The 12,814-nt window shown below is 47.9% G+C and overlaps 1 protein-coding gene across 3 annotated transcripts in view; it reads left to right on the top strand.

Annotated features, from left to right (window-relative positions):
• Positions 1–12,814, top strand: part of TFCP2L1 (transcription factor CP2 like 1) — a 63,593-nt gene that overhangs the window by 18,789 nt on the left and 31,990 nt on the right. Inside the window, exon 2 of one of the 3 annotated variants that reach the window (XM_044242643.1) lies at positions 4,588–5,057. The exons of the other annotated variants lie outside the window; for them this stretch is intronic. Within the exon in view, the coding sequence (XP_044098578.1) occupies positions 5,000–5,057 (58 nt within the window). The 5' untranslated portion in view covers positions 4,588–4,999. The remainder of the gene's footprint in view (positions 1–4,587; positions 5,058–12,814) is intronic. 3 annotated transcript variants of the gene reach the window in all.

The raw sequence follows: 12,814 nt of genomic DNA, 5'->3' as shown, positions 1-12,814 counted from the left end.
TTATCCAACCCCCTCTTATTGATGGGGAAACTGAGGTCTGGAGGGAGGAATCAACTTGTCAGCATGTATAGTGTGTCCTTGACATTATCTTCAAGTGCAATCCTGTCTTCTCTCAGGAGTAGCTGAAGGGTGGTATTTGGTCCTTGGGCCATCAACGTCAGAGGCTCTTGGAGTTCATGGTTCCTACTGTGACCATGGCTTTTCACGAAGGAATGGTGAATAGCTTTTCACTAAGTACCCCAAAGATTGATGCTTAGGTGTGCAAGGGTTTGTTTGCCACTGTGTTGAGGGCATTGCTATTCTCCACCTCCTTCTTTCCAGAAACAGGGGATTGGATCTTGCAAGGCAAATGTGGGTCCTGCCTGACTCTTGGCTATAGCTTGAGAACCTCAATCTTTTCTGTCACTCTAGCCAGTGTTCATTCCCCAGAAGCTTCCATGTGGCTGGTTAGAAGACCCTATGAGTCTTAAATGGGAAGGACTGCACATGCTCTTGGAATTCACAGAGGTGGGCAAAGAGTTGATTTCTAAAGGAATTAGGGTTGAGAGGTTAAAGATCTTATCTCTGCCTTGCTACTGAAAATGTGCTCCAAGAACCAGCATCATCTGAAAAGCTTGTTACAAATAAAGAATCTTGGCACACCTGGGTGGCTCAGTTGGTTAAGTGTCTGCCTTGGGCTCAGGTCATGATCCCAGGGACCTGGGATTGAGTCTCACATTAGGCTCCTTGCTCAGTGGTGAGCATGCTTCTCCCTCTGCCTGCTGCTCCCCCTGCTATCTCTCTCATAAAAGTCTCAAAAAAAAAAAAAAAAAAAGAAAGAAAGAAAGAATGAATCTTGGGTCTACTTCAGGACAACTGAATTAGAGCCTGCATATTAATAAGTTAATGGATGATTTAGGACACATATTAAAGTTTGAAAAGTGCTGATCTAGCCTAATCTCCCCCCTGTGTTATAGGTGAGTAAACTGAGGCCCAGAGAGGCTGTGTGACTTGCCCCAGGTCACAGAGTGCTACTTCAATCTGGTCTCTGTTTTTACAGTTATATTGGGATGCAATTCACATACCATATAATCCACCCACTTAAAGTACACAATCCTCAGCTTTAAATATATTCAACTACACATATGACACCACCACCACCACTAATTTAAGAACACTTTGTCCCTCTTAAAAGAAGCTCTGTACCTATTAGCAAGCAGTTGGTCTTCCTTATCTCCCTCCTCCCCTCCCCCAGCCAGAGGCAGCCACTCTCTGCTTTCTAAGAAGTTGCCTGTTGCAAATACTTCATATAAATGGCATTGTACAAATGGCGGTCTTTTGTGACTGACTGCCTTCACTTAGCATAATTTTTTTTTTTAAGGATTTGATATTTAAGTCATCTCTACATAGACCCAGTGCAGAGCTGGAACTCAGTGACCCTGAGATTAAGAGTTGCATACTGCAGCACCTGAGCCAGCCCAACACCCCAGCATAATGTTTTCAAGGGCCGTCCATGCTGTAGCTTGATTCAGAACTGCATTCTTTTTCATTGCTGAATAATACTCCATGGTACGGGCACACCTGATATTAATCATCCATTCTTTGGTGAGTGGGTGTTTGGGTTGTTTCTGCCTCTTGGCCTGTTAGGAACAGGCTGCTGTGAATATTGATGTGCAGGTGTTTGCGTGGACCTGTATTTCCATTTCCCTCGTGAATGTATCTAGGAGCGGAATTTCTGGGTCCCACAGGGATTCCGTTTAACTTTTGGAGGAATGGCCAGACCATTTTCCAGAGCAGTTGCCCCCTGTTGTGTTGCTAGGAGCATGTAGGTTTGGTTTCCCCCCATCCGGCACTTGTTCTTGGCCATCTCTTGGATGGTATAAGGTCTCTTCTGGTGGCCACTGTTGGCTGTCTGCCAGCATTACACAGAGCAGGGACCCTCAAGGCATGGCTAGAGCCGGGCCACAGGAGCAGACTAAAGCCAGAGGCTTGAATACCATGAGAATTCTCTGACTCTCTTGGCTGTTGTTCTCCGGGGATCTGCCTTATTTCTCTGTGCCTCCCAGCTTCCTTGCTTCCATAGCCAGAGGGCAGACAGTAAGACCACCAAGAGCTTCTGAGAATATAAATCCTGAGCCTAGCCACCCAGAGGGGTTGGTACTGTCATTTCCCTGGCTCCATTTTGGCATTCCCAGGGAAGGAACGGTTGGCCTGGCCAGGTCTTATGCTCACCTGGCTGGGATGTGGCCCGAGAGCTGGCCTCTCGGTAGGCATGGCTGCTCCCACCCTCTCCCTTTCTCCACACTGTAAGCAGAGGCTGAAGTGGAATAGTTTGTTCCTGGAGCTCAGTCCTAGATGCAGGCTCTTCTGGAAGGCCTGGGTGGGTAAGGGGAGAGGAGAGGCCCAGGTTGTCTTGGGGCTGCATGAACAAGGACTACAAAGTCCTTCATCTCACCAGAGGCTGAGACACAAAATGGGGCTGCTCAGGGCCAGGTGTCAGGGGTTTGGAATATGAATGACCAGGAAGTCTGGCTCCTACCTCCAAAATCTTGGCCAATAAAGGGCACGTGAACACCTCAGCCCAGGATGTGGTGCAGGGCAGGGCTCAGAGGGAGGTGCCCAAGTGAGTCACAGTTCTGACCTTATCTTAGAGATTGGGATTTCTACTCTTTACTGTCCTTTGTTACTGTCCTTTGTTCTAGTAATTTACGTTCATATCCTTAGCACCTGAGCAGGAGGAGGGTGCCTGTTTCTCTACATCCATGTCTGGGCTCTGGGTTTGATAGATCAAACCATTCTACTATGCACATAGGAAGTAAGCTCCTTACTTTATTTTTTATTTTTATGTTTTTCTAAGTAGGCTCCATGGGCATGGAGCCCAACACAGAGTTTGAACTTGGGACCCTGAGGTGAAGACCTGAGCTGAGATCAAGAGTTGGGTGCTTAACCAGCTGAGCCAACTAGGCACCCCAAGCTCCTTATTTTAATTTGCATTTACTTAATTTCTAAGTATTATGGGTGTGACTGAACAGCTTTTTACATGTTTAGAAGCCTTTACATTTCTTTTACAAAAAACTGGCCATTTATATTCATTGCTCATTTTTCTGTTGTTCTTTTGCTTATTAATCTGCAAGAACCATTGTATTACGTTGAACTGTATGCAGTTACCATTTAATTTACCTTACCGTCAAATTTACTAGTTAACTCAAACTGGGTTGACAGTCTGCATTTAAATATTGCTCATTATAATAGATTCAGGATTCAGTTCTGCAGTGTATCCAGTGTAGCTGGATACAAGCTCAACATACAAATTAGTGAATTTCCTGTGAACCAACAATAACCAAATAGGAAACAAAATAGGAAAAAGAGATACTATGCCCAGTACTGAGAGCGTATCAGGCAGTTTTTAGAAATTGCTTAGCAAATGTCCCAGGGCCCACAGGCCCCTGGTTTAGAATCAGCCAGCAGTGCTTACGTGCAAAACCATCCCTGGGTTGCACCTAGGTCTGGGGCATCCAGAGCATTTTGGGGAGGGAGAAGAGAATAATTTTTTACTTAAAGTGTCAACGGGGATTAAGAGGTACAAAGTGTCAAACAGTACCAGGATTCTTAGGTACCCTTTGTAATATCATATACAAACATGGTCGTGGTTGAAGTACTTTTGGTGGAATAAAGTCTTGCACTTCATCAGTGTCTCGAGTGCTGTCCCTTTTCTGCTCAGGATCCAAGTCAGGATCTCACATGGCATTTAAAAAAATACTTACTTATTTATTTGAGAGAGAATGGGGATGGTGAGGGAGAGGGAGAGAAGCAGACTCGCTGCTGAGCAGGAGCCCTAGTGTCACTGCCTTGATCTCATGACCCTGAGATCACCACCTGAGCTGAATGAAGAGTCAGACACTTAAATGACTGAGCCCCCCGGGCACCTCTCGTGTGGCATTTTGTTGTGTCCCTTTAGTCCCCTGTAATCAGTGACAATCCCTTAGTCTTCCCTTGTCTTCTGTGACCTTCATGCTTAAAGAGTGCTTACTGGTGCTTTTACTGCTTAGTTATTTGCTAGAATGCCTTCAATTTTGGTTTGTCTGATGTTTTTAAATAGTGAGATTGAGGTTTGCCTTTTTGGGAAGGATGCTGCAGAACTGGCGTTGTGCCCCAGCTGGTGCATCGTTTACAGGGGCTCGTGATGCTGATCTGTCTCCTGGCTGGTGGTGCTAACCTTGATGACTTAAGGGGGGCTGCCAGGTTTCTTCGCTGCAAAGTTGGTATTTTCCCCTCTGTAATCAATAAATATCTTGGGGTGGGGGGAATATTTGGAGACTATGCTGATGTCTTGATTATCCTCAAACCTGTGCCCACTATTTTGGCACCCAGTAATTGGTCATTTTTTGCATCAGTTTTTAGTGTAGCATTTGCTTAGTGGTCATTCTCTGTTTATGTCCCTTTTTCTGCATCCCTTTCCTACCATATAGAATGCTCCTATAAGGAGCTTTTTCTTCTTTACCATTAATTTATGCATTCACTTATTTATTACATCAGTATGGACTTGTGAATATTTACTTTATTCCTTGTGTCGAAACTCAGCACCATTGTTTCTCTGTTCTTTCCCAGTTTGTTCCAGCAGTGGCTAGTGGGAGCTCCTTCAGATTGGCTTCTGTGTTGCCTTGACGTGCCCCTGTCCTTTTTCTGAGGCTGTCCTCGATTTCGGCACTTGTACGATGCCGGAGATGAAACGAGCGTCTTGCATTTTCCCTGTTCCAGCCCTGGGAGCAGCCCCTTCTCTGGAGAGTTCCTGAGACATGGAGACCTTTACTTCTGTATATACACACACACTTACTGTCCGTATGGAAGGGAGCCGTTGTGTGCTGGGCAGGGTGCCTGGTTCCTGACTGCAGTGGCTATGAGGTTAAGTGCCCTGCCCAAGGTCACACAGGCAACAGGCTATCACGATCAAGACCTGAGTATGTGGATGGCCAAGCCTTTTCATGGAAGCCTGCCGGTGTTGAGTGCTCCGTGCTGACACATGCGCACGATAGCACACCCAGGCGGGGATGGATCAAGTGCCCTGTGCCGGGCCCCATGTAAGTGGACTTGGGCTCCCTGCACCTGTCGGGACTACAGCATTGGTGGTGGCCAGCGCTCCCACCTCTTGAGGCAGTGATGGCCTCCATCATGTTTTATGTAGCATTAATTACCCAAAGCAGTAACTGTTGGAAAGTAAACAAGCCTTAAATCTTGGCCGGCCCCGGGCAATTGCCTCTTGTTCTTGGGAACACCGCGATCCGGGCAGGAGGCCCTGCGCAGGGTTCCGCTCGCTGGGCAGAGCTGCTCAGCCAGGGCACCGCTGCTCAGCCAGGGCACCAGCAGGCAGGGCCCCGGGGGGAGGCAGGCAGGGTGGGGCCTGCTCTGGGCAGCTGGCCCTACCCGCTCCTCCCCCAGACAGCCGGGAAGAGACTGTGGCCCTGATGGAGTCGTCCCAGGTCGGGTCCCAGTTGGGTTGCCTCCTGACTGTGTGACCTTGGGTGGCCTTGGGTGGCCGGGTCCCTGGGTGTGTGGAGCTGTCCTGAGGGCTGGAGGGGCCCATCTGTGTTACAGCTGAGTACGGTGGGAAGTGCAGGGATGGGGCTGAGAGCCTGAGAGCCTGTCTTGTGCTCCTTAGCAAGTGCTGGTGGTGGCCAGTGCTGGTGGAGCACGTGGAGCACTTGCTGTGTGCCGGGCCGGAGGCATGCTCTCTCGCTTAATCACACAGCCGTTCACAGATGAGGGGAAGATGCAGGGAGGTTCGAGAACTTGCCAGGACGTGGGAGGGTCTAGGCTCAACTCCAGGGCATCTGACCTGACCCCAGCTGCCCTCCCGTCTCTTGTCCTGGGCCAGGTCACAGGCTGCTGAGTTTTTGCCATTAACTTGTGGCGTCACCTGGGGCACATCATTACCTCTCCAGACCTTGGTATCCTCACCTCTAAAATGGGCACAGACGTATTGTCCTGTGGGTTTTCAGGGTGGTCTCTCCCTCCTTGAAGGAACCTCCCTATATCTGCCCTCACTTGCACGTGTTTGGTGTTCTGCTTGGTGGATAGACTGTTTGCCCCAAATTCCCATCTCTCTGGTTGGGTATTGGGTACTAGCCTGACAGACGAAGAAAAAATACCAATCACTGTGACTGTGGATATATCTGTTACATGTCTGGAACAGTACGAGGCACTCTCTACTCTTTGTCTTGTATGTTTTTCAAATTCATGTGTCATATATTCCGTCTTCCACAAAGTTAATGCTTAAGATGTATAGAATTTAAGAGGGAAAGGGGGTGCATGGGTGACTCAGTCATTAAGCATCTGCCTTTGGCTCAGGTCATGATCCTAGGGTCCTGGGTTCGAGACCCACATCAGGTTCCCTGCTTAGTGGGGAGACGGCTTCTCTCTCCCTCACTCCCTCTGGTTGTGTTCCCTCTCTGATTGCGTCTCTGTCAAATAAATAAATAAAATCTTAAAAAAAAAAAGAATTTAAGAGGGAGGGGTCCTTTCCTATCTTTCTTTCTTCTTTTTTTAAAGATTTTATTTATTTGACAGAGATCACAAGTAGTCAGAGAGGCAGGCAGAGAGAGAGGAGGAAGCAGGCTCCCTGGAGAGCAGAGAGCCTGATGTGGGGCTTGATCCCAGGACCCTGAGATCATGACCTGAGCCGGAGGTAGAGGCTTTAACCCACTGAGCCACCCAGGTGCCCTGGGAAGTGTCCTTTTCTATCTACTGTGAGATGCGTTATCTTAGGCTCAGATAATAAGGGAATGTGTAGAACATTTAAAAATAAAGTGTAATCATGTGTGAGTATTATTCAGCAAGTTTTTAATGGGGCATTTCTATCATAGACTGTGTGTATCTTCAGTATTGATGGGTAGGTCAAAATGTCCAGGAGGCTCCCACCTCCAGCACGTGTGTGGGCTGCCCTGTATTTTGTTGTTCGGGGATGCTAGCAGTCACAGTTTTTGGCAGTCTGATACATGAAACCGGCTTGGCATTACTGGCACTTGGCATTTCTTTGACCGTTTAGGGAGGCCGACATGTCTTCACGCTCTTCTTGTTTTGGCTGACTAGCTCTAGCTCTGTTACCTGCTTTAGGGAATTTAGTATCAAATTCTGCCACCACTAATTACAAGCCTATCCCGTGCCAGTGCTGTGGTGGTGGTGGGGTGTGTGTGTGTGTCTGCGTGCACACACCCAATTCAGGTAGACGAGTAGCTGTTCTCTCCTCCAGAGCTTCCAGTCCAGTCGAGGAGCTCGGACTTGGGCATTGTGCAAGAAAGCCAAGGGGCAAAGCTGCAAAAGCCTCAGAAGAAGTTGGGAGGAAGAGGTCAGCAGAAAAAGGGAACGTTATATAAGAATTCAGATTTCAATGTCTATAAGTAAAGTTTTATTGGAACACAGCCCACACCCCTTCATTCCCACGTTTATGGCTGCTTCCGTGTTACAATGGCAGAGTCGAGGAGTTGTGACAGATTATCCTGTGGCCTATGAGGCGGAACCTAGTTACCGTCTGGCCCTTGGGGGTGGAAGTTGGCTGATGTCTGAGCTAGAAGATACTAGAAATTACGGCTTGTGAGGGAAGAGAGAGAGAACAAAGGTCTGTTGAGCACTTGTCCGGACTGGGCGCACTGTGAAGTGGCCACATCTCTTCTGGGGGAGAGCAGGTTTCTGTTCCATGCCGTATCATCCTTGCCCTCCTCCTTCCATTTCTGCTGTTCCGGTGTGAGGTGGAGGTGAGGAAGGGTAAGGGGCCGAGGCTGGCCATAGTCTTAAGGTTGCAGTAGAGGGAAGATTCTGTACCCTTGGGAATGGCATCAGGGCCCGTTGGCAGGGTCCAAACCATTCTTGGGGATGTGGCCCAGCACCCTACTGAGTCTCAGGCCAGCTGAGGGGCCCCTCACTGCTCCCTGAGGACTAAAGCTGGAGTGCCAAGGTGGGAGGCTCACCGGGGCTCTGCGGGTCAGAGTGGGGAGGGGGAATGTGGAGCCTCTGACCTCCCCTCCTTCAGCTCACGCAGCTCCTGGCGCCTCAGCTTCTCTGGGCTGGGCTGGGCTGGGCTGGGCTGGGGGCTGCCTGCTGAGGCCTAGTGTGCGTCTTCAGGTGCTGACCCTGGGGCTCCTTCCTGCTGGCTTTCAAAAGGCCTTGAATAACTCCAACATAGAATGTGGGGCCCGGGGCAGAGGGAATTGCCCTGATGGCTTTGGGGGAGGCTGAAGAAGGACCACCACCAGCTGGCAGGCCTTGCGGCAGTGTGCTGTCTGCCAGCATTGTCACCGCTGGGAGGTCCGAGACCCAGCCCTAGACCTGTGCACCACTCACTGCCGGCTGAGGGCCTCCCAACAGCCCTCTGCCTTAAGCACCATGTTGTCCACATTGTGGAGATGGGGAAACTGAGGCTTACAAGTGGAGCGGTTCAGTGGTGGGTCTAGCTATGAGCCCAGGCTCCAAACCTGGGTGGTGCTGACTGGCTTCCCTAGGAATTTGGGGAGTATGCCGAAGAACCATGGGAGATGCATCTCTCTCTCTCATTTTTCAGTTGCTGTTTATTTATGGTAAGTGCTGATGATTTCTGTGCGCAGCTATGGTACACAGTTTTAAAAACTAAAAAGTAGGTTGATTAAGTAAATAGGCTCATCACTTACAGGCAGTTTATTTGAGTGCCAGAATTGGGGAGTGGTGTGTACATAAATGAGTGCGGTCAAGGCCTGCCAGCGTCTCTGAACGTCCTCTATGCAGCACGTCACTGGCACTGCACGGGTGGGGGGTGGGGCAGGCGCCGTGACTGCCCGGTGTTGGGGTCCAAGGGACGCAGTGCAGATGACAGCCACCCGAAGTGTCCTCCTGCCACTCAGTCGTGTGTGTGTGTTTGTGTGTGTGTGTGTGTATGGATTTCATATCAGTTGAACAAGAGAACAAATACTCATGTGCCCAACGTAGTTTTCATTCAGCCTTGCCAAATTTGCTTCTGACCTCACCTCTTTCTGAAGCCTTTCCTCCCTCCTGGGAAGCAAAAACCCCCTGTGAAGTTGGTGTTGGTTTGAAATGTTGGTGTGGGTTGGAATCTCCATGCAGATTCTTAAATAATGTTTTACTTCCTTGTGTAGTTAGCCATAAAAACTAACAGCATCATTTTTTTTTCTTCAGAGTTTACATAAGTAGTTTCTTACGTGTCCCCATAAACCTTTTTAAAAAATAATTTATTTTTAAATAACCTCTACACCCATTGTGGATCTTGAGCCTAACAGCCTTAAGATCAAGAGTCGCATGCTATACTGACTGAACCAGCCAGGTGTCTTTACTATGTACCTACTTTTTTTGCTTAATATGACTCTTGAGATTTCTCCGTGTTGGTATGTCTCTCTACTTATCTACATGGAGTGCTCATTTTAAGTGCTATGTGCAGCTAGAAAGAAACTCATTCTAAATCAAATAAAAGAATTACCTTATCTTTTTTCCTCGTACTGGATATATAGGTTGTTGACAGTTTTTCCCCATGATGAGTGAGGCTGCGGGGAGCAATTTTTGTCTGTCTCCAGACAAACAGGTGCTTTCCATTTCCCTTTCCTTTTCCTTCTTTTTAAGATTGATCTGATGGAGGGAGAGAGAGAGCATGAGTGTGTGGGGGAGGAGCAGAGGAGAGGGACAAGCAAACTTCATACTGAGCATGAGCATGGTGTGGGGCTTGATTCCACAAGCCTGGGATCATGACCTGAGCTGAAACCAAGAGTCAAATGCTCAACCAGCTGAGCCACCCAGGCACCCCACCCCTGGCATTTTCACAAGTGTCTCCGTATTCATTTTAGCATTGTTTTCTATATAATAAAATGGACATAATTTTTCCTTTTGTGTATCTGTGTCTACTTCAAAAAATCATTTCCTACCCCACGGTCATGAAAGAATCTCATATTTTCTTTAGAATAATGTTAAGGTTTTGCTTTTATTTTTTGGTTTTCATTCACCTAGAATTTTAATTTATTTATTATTTATTTGACATAGAGAGTACACAAATAGGCAGAGAGGCAGGCAGAGAGAGGAGGAAGCAGGCTCCCCACTGAGCAGAGAGCCTGATGTGAGACTCGATCCCAGGACCCTGAGATCATGACCTGAGCCAAAGGCAGAGGCTTAACCCACTGAGCCACCCAGGCGCCCCTAGAATTAATTTATTATACATGGTGTGTGGTAGGGATTTTTTTCCCCCCAAATGGATATCCCACACTTGTTAAAAAGTCTGTGTTTTGGAGTACCTGGGTGGCTCAGGTGTTAAGTGTCTGTCTTTGGCTCAGGTCATGATCCCTGCATTGGGGCTCCCTGCTAGGCAGGAACCCTACTTCTCTCTCTCCCACTCCCCCGGATCCCCCTCTGTCTGTCAAATAAATACATAAATAAAAATCTTTTTTAAAAAAGTCTGTTATTTTTCTCACTGTCATAGATCAAGTTTCCAAGTATCTAAAAGTCTGTTTCTGGGTTTATTCTTTCTTTTGGTCTGTTTGTTTCCATGCCAAAAATGACATGGTTTTAGGTTCTGTAAGCTTATCTCTTTGGAGTATTTTAAATGGAATAGGAATATGTGTTTCAGGGAGACTAGTTGATCATGAGGAAACAAGTACCAGACCTTATGCCACAGTGTGGTTCTGTGTCCACCAGACTTCGAAGGTGCATCTTACTTCCGGGAACTGAGGTCAGAGGGAATTTGGGATTTGAGCTGTAAGGGAAGGGGAGGCTTTAAGTGTGTGGGAGAGGGAGGGTCATAAAATAAGATGAATATGAAGAAATTTAGAAGGAAGCGTAATAGACGGACTCCTTGAATGTTAGAATCAGAAGGGACCTGTGAAGCTGCTGGAGATCGTATGCAGTAGTTCGGCTAAGTGATCAGTCTTTGGAGTCTGACAGACCCAGCTTGGATCTTCACCAAGATTCTTAACCTCTCCAGACCTTAATTTTAATTTCCTCATCTGTAACATGCCCAGTAATGGGTTTTCCTCCTAGGACTCTCGAGAGAACTAAATCAAGTAGTGCACATAATGGGCCATGCTTGGTCGTGTTTTGACATGTAACTGCACAGAAACCAAATGACAGTTACTACCCTAGTTCCTTGATTTTAGGACCAACTTCTTTTTCTTTTGCCACATTTTACAATTCGGAAAATTAGAACAGGCTTTTCCTCTCATTTCCTGTAGTGCTTGTTTTTCTTCCCAGATTGTTGTTTGTTTATTTATTTAAAAGATTTTATTTATTTATTTGACAGAGAGAGATCACAAGTAGGCAGAGAGGCAGGCAGAGAGAGAGAGGAGGAAGCAGGCTCCCTGCTGAGCAGAGAGCCCGATGTGGGACTCGATCCCAGGACGCGAGATCATGACCTGAGCCGAAGGCAGCGGCCTAACCCACTGAGCCACCCAGGTGCCCCCCACATTGTTGTTTAGAATGTGGGAAACAGACTATTTTTTAAGGATTTTTTTAGAAGATTTTATTTATTTGAGAGAGAGAGAGAACATGAGAAGGATGGGTAGAGGGGGAGAGAGAAGCAGACTCCCTGCTGAGCGGGGAACCTGACACAGGGCTCAGTCCCAGGACCCCCAGGATCATGACCTGAACCGATGGCAGATACTTAACCGACTGAGCCAGTCAGGCACTCTGGGAAACAGAATCTTTTATAGACTAGGAAATGGAGCCAGCATGCTATATCCAGGATCACCCAGCAGGTTGACTTGGTCATCCCAGGAATCCTCTTTATTGCTAATCCTAGAGAGAAGAAGGAAGGATGGGAAAAAACCTGTCTTGTCCTGGGATGGGGAAGGTTTCTGTGCCATGAGATGCTGTAGGCAAACTTCGGTCAGGATGCAGGAGGGAACCTGATACCATCCAGAAGAGAGAAGTTCAGAGAGAATCATGTAGAACTGCAGATGGCCTCTGCCCAGCAAAATGATCCCCACCAGGGAGGATGTGGTAGGTTCTGGAAACAAAACTGCTTGTGCTCCTGGCTCTGCCACTTCATAGTTGTGCAAGCTTGCCCAAGTCAGGTAATCTCTCTGACCCTCTGCTGCCTCCCCTCAGTGGGGCTCACAATCCTAAGCTGCCCTCGTCTCAAGCTACTGACTTATGCTTAGGTTTGGGTGAGTTAATCCCAAGCAGGACTTTGCCATTATGTAAGCACCCAGTGAATGGAAGCTGCTACTTCTTGCTCCCCAGAGGCACACCTTTCCCCTCCCACCACCTTGCCTCAGCTTTGCTTGGGATTACTTGCTCATTCATTCATCCCCTCCACAACAGAAGTCCTGCACACTCTTCAAAGTCCATCTCCAGTGTTATCTCCCGATTCAAACCTTTGTCACCCTTCCTCCCTCAGCATTCTCTGTGAGTGTTGCCCAACTTTGGATCTTTGTTGTCTCTTAGACAGATTTTCCAAATTTTGCCCTTTATAAGTGCTTTTCCTGTGTGGTATGATAACACTCCAGAGGACTGTTGCCTTTGAAGGCGAGACTGGGTCTTAGTTTTGCAAACCCTATAGTCGTAGCACAGAACAGCATGGTAAAGAATATGAAATCATATTTGCGCACTTGTTGATCCCTGCTGTGTGTCAGACAGTGCAGTGGTGAGCAGAACAGACATACTCTGCCTTCCCAGAGCCCACTCTCGTAGCTCCCACCCATGTCCCACAATGATGCTGGCCGAGCAGAGAGGTACCCCTGTGCCCCGGGTCAATTCTGCTTTTGTGACCTTGCTCATCAGTGTGTGTGAGCAGGGACCACAGCCTTCACACCACCCTGTGTGAGAGCTGGGCTTGGGGAGGTGGGCCTGGCCCCAGCAGTGTTGGCTTCGAGGC

This window comes from Neovison vison, chromosome 3, assembly GCF_020171115.1.
Source record: "Neovison vison isolate M4711 chromosome 3, ASM_NN_V1, whole genome shotgun sequence".
In the NCBI taxonomy this organism is placed as follows: domain Eukaryota; kingdom Metazoa; phylum Chordata; class Mammalia; order Carnivora; family Mustelidae; genus Neogale; species Neogale vison.
This window is presented reverse-complemented; position numbering and strand designations above follow the sequence as displayed.